This window comes from Populus euphratica, unplaced genomic scaffold, assembly GCF_000495115.2.
Source record: "Populus euphratica unplaced genomic scaffold, PopEup_1.0 scaffold119.1, whole genome shotgun sequence".
Classification (NCBI taxonomy): domain Eukaryota; kingdom Viridiplantae; phylum Streptophyta; class Magnoliopsida; order Malpighiales; family Salicaceae; genus Populus; species Populus euphratica.
Window position 1 is genome coordinate 56,888 of NW_011500011.1, and position 6,243 is coordinate 63,130.

The 6,243-nt window shown below is 33.0% G+C and overlaps 2 protein-coding genes across 21 annotated transcripts in view; one reads left to right on the forward strand and one right to left on the reverse strand.

Moving 5' to 3' along the window:
• The window catches only part of LOC105141426 (endonuclease/exonuclease/phosphatase family protein), a 32,052-nt gene that overhangs the window by 16,956 nt on the left and 8,853 nt on the right, over positions 1-6,243 (forward strand). The window lies entirely within an intron of this gene.
• Positions 2,572-5,888, reverse strand: LOC105141429 (uncharacterized). 17 transcript variants are annotated; one of them, XR_845385.1, is made up of 4 exons: positions 5,135-5,663; positions 4,718-5,007; positions 4,510-4,577; positions 2,572-2,639 (listed from the first exon to the last, which is right to left on the reverse strand). XR_845385.1 is itself a non-coding variant. In XM_011048650.1 (4 exons), exons 1-4 carry the CDS (start codon positions 5,295-5,297, stop codon positions 4,157-4,159), a joined length of 348 nt encoding a protein of 115 aa, XP_011046952.1. In that variant the 5' UTR covers positions 5,298-5,668; the 3' UTR covers positions 3,865-4,156. The 17 variants fall into 17 exon arrangements, 4 of the variants coding, with proteins under 4 accessions (XP_011046953.1, XP_011046952.1, XP_011046954.1 ...); XR_845386.1 differs by having other exon boundaries at positions 2,572-2,641; XR_845387.1 differs by lacking the exon at positions 2,572-2,639 and adding an exon at positions 3,865-4,170.

Sequence of the window (6,243 nt, forward strand, 5' to 3'; positions counted from 1 at the left end):
TAAAAAATAAAAAAATAAAAAAAAAAAAAAATAAAAAAAAATATTTTGTAAATTATCTCAAATAAAATAAATAATAATTAAAATAATAAAGATAAAATAAAAAAAGATGAAGAAATTAAAATAATAATTATTAACATTTCATAAAGTATTTCAAATAAAATAAGTAACAATCAAAAGAATTAGGACTAAATTTGATAGATAAAAAATTTCAATAAAAAATAATAGGAGAAAAAAAATAATAATTATAAAAATAAAAACCAAAGTTAATATAAAAATAAAATTTTAAGAAATTAAATTAAAAAATAAATATTTAAAATAAAATATATATAGCAATTAAAAATTTGAGGATCAAATTTGATATAATCAGCAAATAATGATATTTATAAATTTTTCACAACTTCCGGAAAGTGTTTTCCTCCCAAATTTTTTAGTAAAACACTTTTCTAAAAATCAAGCCAAATTTTTCTTTAACTAGAAAAGTTTTTTATTTACCAACTTTCGTAACAGCAAATAAACACAAAAAAATTTGGAAAGTATTTCTCTGGAAATCACTTTTCAAAAAACAAACACGGATAAAAAAAATAATTTTCTAAAAAGCAAGTCAAATTTTTATTTAACTGAAAAATATTTTTGGTTGATCGAAAAATATTTTTTATTGATTAAAAAATATTTTTCATTGATTAATTTTTTTTAATGACAATAAACATAAAAAATTTAAAAATAATTTTTTAAAAAACAAATATAACCTAAAATTAATAACAAGCTAGGTTGGATACACCCCTAAACACACCCCCAGATTGAAACCATAGCTCCAGTGTTTTTATATTAATAAATAAAAAATCTAATGCTGCCCGCATTCGTGGAAGTGGCTTCGTTCAGGGGAATCTGACAGAAATCGGGAGCATGACGTATATATCCCTTATAGAGATATAAAGTGGCTGATCCTGATCGCCGAGCTGGCGTATATACGGGCCACTAGTCTCCAGGTGCCAATATTCTTGTACGATAATGGCTGTTGCATGAAAATTATTAATAAAATTTCTCCGAACCGATGACCCAATGTCCACTTAATTCAGGACCACGAGAATTTTTAACGCACCAAAGTATAACAATTTTTTTTTAATTTGTAAATTGTGATTCATATTTGATGAGATTCACTTTTTTATTTTTATTTTTGTATGAGCATCTAAAAACTCAGCCTAGCCAATTGTTGAGAGAAGGAGAGAAACAGGGTTAAACAGTAAATTCCCCATTCAATTTGTAAGGCTCTTTTTTTTAAAAAAATGGCTATGGCCTAAATAGCCATGTTATTAATAAAATTAATGATTATATAATAAATAAATAAATTTGGAATCAGATTATGATATTTTTAAGACATTTATACTCATCTAATAATAATTCCAAACACTGAAAAACATGACCATATCGTTAGTGCATTGCACATTTTAACCTAGAAGAATAAAAAAGAAGTAATCTTTAAAGAAGTCAATTTTATATTATCTTAAACTCTCTTTTAATTATGTTCCAGATTTCAAAATTAATTCTAACAGTTTCCTCTTATGGACATTACCTTTCAACACATCTAAAATATACTATTTCTCTCATCTGCAGAAATCCTGGGCAATTGAATATTTTTTATATGCATATGCAGCTGATCAAGCCAGCTTGAGGCACGAAGTACTTTTCACCCTACAAGTTCAAAATTTCAGGCGGTTTTTTCCGGCAACAAAAGTCATTTCCCTGCAAAAGCTAACTCAAATTTATACAATATATTATTTTAATTTCACTAATGTTATGACGTTCACACACCACAAATAAATCTCTTTCTTTTACAATATATTATTTTAATTTCTCAGGGTCCATGAAGCTATTTATCTAAAGGAAATATACTATTATGAGTTTCAACTAAGGCTAGCATTCTATTAAGATGATCTCTACAGGTTGGCATGTAAGTAAATCAGCAAGTTATCTGTTGCTCGTCCTCCAGGTTGTGGATGACAGGAGAAATTGCTATTATTTTTTTGTCATTTTATGCGCCAGATTAAGCAAGCCAGACCTTCATCAACAAGACATGCGTGCCTCACAGTCTTTCCTAGCTATAATAATGGTCCTGATGGATGCCGAAAGCGAACAATGCATGAATGTACTACTTGCTATATGGAATTGATGAATGCCAAAGATGCTCAAAGTGTATATCTGCTGTACTTATGTGGGGTTTTGTCAACTTATTAGTATGTGCTCATTGCTCTTGTTTTAATTGAATCCACTTGATCATAGATACTTTCCATTCTCAAGTAAATTGCTTTAGCCTTTGTTCTTCCAGTATCGATTGAGTTTTTATACATCGTATCGCAGTGCAAGAGTCCCTGGAAACAAATCAAACAAGAAAAAAGGAGGCACAGGGCACATTTCAAGTAATTAAAAAAAGTTTCAGGCTTCAGATGCATTAACAAAACAAAATCTAAATTGTTACTAAGCTGTTGTGTTACGAGAACATCTGGCTGCTATTCCATTTGCCAAGAAACAATGGAAGTCGGACGGGAGGAGCAAATTCATAAAACCTGGTATAGCGGCATAAAAATCTTGTTAAACTGAAGCAAACAGCGTTGAGCATGGGGTACCCCGAAGCAAGCAGTGCTCTCTAGAAAATCCATGTATAAAGGTGCACATGAATGAAAATGAACAGATGTTATTGTGATAGAAATTATTCAAGCATCATTGCAGGTTGCTGGAACTACTAAGGGCGTTGAAACACAATATTCTGCACAATGGCTCGATTAGGTACTAAACTTCAAATGTATAGTCTAAATCTTTCCTTCATATGGGATGAGTTTCAAGCTTTTGCAAGTACACTGTTATGACAATATGCTATCCCATTATTTCAGCAAGAATGCAAGAAACTTCCCCAAGGCTTTCGAGTTGAAAAGTAGCCTTCATCTACTGCTCATGGCTGCCTTGTCAATCATGTATTCCTTCATCAGAATTCATCATGTAAAATCTGGGTTATTAAAACAGAAAGCGAAAGTGCACACACCACCGTAGAAGACAATTCTGTTTAAAAAATCTTATTTGTGCCAATTGACACTAAAAAAAACCAAAAGCCAAGCACAGAAGAGATCAAACCTTTCTTCCTTGGCTGACAAGCGATCTTCGAATGAATAAGCCCCACCCTTTCTCTAACACAGAGAGGCAATGTGTTTGGTGATGCATAGCAATGGCCAGACAAGGTTTTGGTGATATTTGGTGGAAAGGGAAGATCCATATGAGAGGAAAACGGTATGCTGGTGTCTGGCCCTAACCATATTTCGAGACAAAAACACAAAATATATGTATATTATGATAACAAAGAAGCCACGTTGCCAAGAACTCAACCGCACATACAAGACCTGAGAAGAAATTAAACCAGACATATCTCGAGATCAACAAAATTTACTTATTAATAGTTAAGGGGGGAAAGACTTTGAATGCAAGGATCCTAGGAGTTGGAGATCGCAATTAAGTGATCTCTTCGGCCAATGATCTGCAAGCTGCTGTCAAAGCACTACAATTTTTCCTTCATTAATAGCTTGCTTGGCACCCTGTAGTTGCCTCTTATTGATATAGTGTTTTTGTATATCAACTCAGTAAAATGCCAGCACACCCAGGAATTCATGAAAAGTACAACTATGGGATCCAAAACGAAGCACCAATTTCAATAATCCAGTCATGGAGAAAGTTACGAACTCACTGAGTAGCAACTCTCAAAGCGAACAAACAACCCACATAACAACAACCAACACACAAACATTGTTGAGAAAGCAATAAAAATCAATGAAAAAATGACAACATTATTCAAAGCAGCAACCTCAACGATTCAGGAAACTTAAAAAAAAGCACCGATTTATAAATCGAAAGAGCGACATCTATCACAACTTCTTTAACCATTGGCTCGACCAGAAAGAATTCAGTCCACATCACTTAATACAAAAGCAATATTATTCAAAAGAAACATCAATAAATAACAAACACAAATCTTGAGACTTGGAATGATTTAAAATCTAGAAAAGAAAAGAAGAAATATCAGTCGATTGGAAATGGAAGAAAGTAAAATTACTCTACCTGTCTAGTTACCCTCCTCTGTCCAAAACCAATATAGAACTCATCATTCAACAGCTTCTCACTGTTTGTGCCCTGTGTGTATCGAATACAGTTGGAAGGTTATAGTAACTAAATAGCAAGGGACAACTAATAGCTCTAGTAAAGCAGTTATTGAGGTGTGTCAAACTAATAGAAGAAAAATGAGTATGAAATTGTTGTACATTTAGCAGATTTATCCTTACTGCAAAGGCAAGTAATCCTCCTAATGCCGTCTATAGAGAGAGTTTTCCGAGCAGAATCATCATTCCTTAACGAATGTAAAACCATTGCATCATTAAGAGACAAGAAGGGGTTTGCACATCCAATTTGTAAATAAATTTATGAGCATCAATACCTGGCAACCAAGACCCCCAGGCCCGAAGATACACTCACCATCAGTAACAACAATGACTTGGATAGTTCTCTCTGCCCAATTCTTCGATGCTTTAAGAATTTTGCCCCTGAAAAATTCAATTTTCGCTTAATACTCCATAATTGAACACCATAGATGTTTAGAAAAGAAAAGAAAAAACTATAGAAAATCCATGTATAAAGGTGCACATGAATGAAAATGAACAAATGTTATTGTGATAGCAATTATTCAAGCATCATTGCAGGTTGTTGGAACTACTAAGGGCGTTGAAACACAATATTCTGCACAATGGCTCGATTAGGTACTAAACTTCAAATGTATGGTCTAAATCTTTCCTTCTTAAGGGATGAGTTTCAAGCTTTTGCAAGTACACTGTTATGAAAATATACTATACCATTATTTCAGCAAGTATGCAAGAAACTTCCCCACGGCTTTCGAGTTGAAAAGTAGCCTTCATCTACTGCTCATGGCTGCCTTGTCAATCATGTATTCCTTCATCAGAATTCATCATGTAAAATCTGGGTTATTAAAACAGAAAGCGAAAGTGCACACACCACCGTAGAGGACAATTCTGTTTAAAAAATCTTATTTGTGCCAATTGACACTAAATAAAACTAAAAGCAAAGCACAGAAGAGATCAAAAACCTTTCTTCCTTGGCTGACAAGCGATCTTCGAATGAATAAGCCCCACCCTTTTTCTAACACAGAGAGGCAATGTGTGTGGCGATGCATAGCAATGGCCAGACAAGGTTTTGGTGATAGATCCATATGAGAGGAAAACTGTATGCTGGTGTCTGGCCCTAACCATATTTCGAGACAAAAACACAAAATATATGTATATTATGATAACAAAGAAGCCACGTTGCCAAGAACTCAACCGCACATACAAAAATTTTCAACGCAAAACACTTCTAAATCCACAGTAAAAGCACTCTTAATCTGCAGGATTTCTGATCTCTTCTAGTATTTTAATTTCTTGTAATCTATAATTTGGGCAAAACTACCCTGCTATTTCCAATCGAAAGTGATTTGGGTTTCTTTAGCCAACTTTTTATTACTAGCAAAATGGTCAAATAAAAGCCACATGACATGAAAAGATTGAAAAAAAGACGTCTAATTGTCTTCGAATATTACAAATAGAGTATATATAGATATGGTATGTTTAATTAAACAAGAATAAACCATACTGCAATCAAAATGTTGTCTAGAGTGTAGGCCTAGCTACAAGTCCGAACTCTAATAAAGAAGGAAACTCTAGCAAGCAGCTGGGTGCCCTGTGCTGGTGGGCTACAAAATCAGAGGTTTCTAACGTCTCTCTCTGGAATGCCAGCCTATGCAACTCCCATCACTTCAAGAGCCAGCCATGTCAATCTAGATGAAGTTACCATAAAGCTCCACTTCTTGTCTTTAAGAGCACCTTACAAATCAACTAAAGTACTTGTCGGTTCACAAGGCCACTTTAGGGAATTCACATAGATCAACGAACAAGTTAGGGAAAACTTCAATTATACCCCCCAATTATTGGAGTATTATCGATTGTCTCCCCAAACAACCTTTTCTATTGATTTTATACCCAAATAATTTGGATTTTTCGATAAAATTCTTCTAAAACCCGTTTATTTGTTTATTTGTTAGAAAGTAGGTTTTTTTAAAATAAATTCTAGAAAAATAAATTCTAAAAAAGTAAATTATTTTTTAATATTTAGCTATATAATGAAAAATAAGTTGGAAAACACTTTCTAGTATTTGGTTAT

Bases quoted from the DNA above. Each gene is read 5' to 3' on its own strand.
- LOC105141429 (XM_011048649.1), bottom strand. From the start codon at position 5,297: ATGGTTAGGGCCAGACACCAGCATACAGTTTTCCTCTCATATGGATCT. The intron at 4,578-5,134 runs GTTTTTGATCTC...TGAATTTTTCAG, and splicing joins TTGTCAGCCAAGGAAGAAAG to GGGCAAAATTCTTAAAGCAT. The intron at 4,385-4,471 runs GTATTGATGCTC...ACATTCGTTAAG, and splicing joins CTGGGGGTCTTGGTTGCCAG to GAATGATGATTCTGCTCGGA.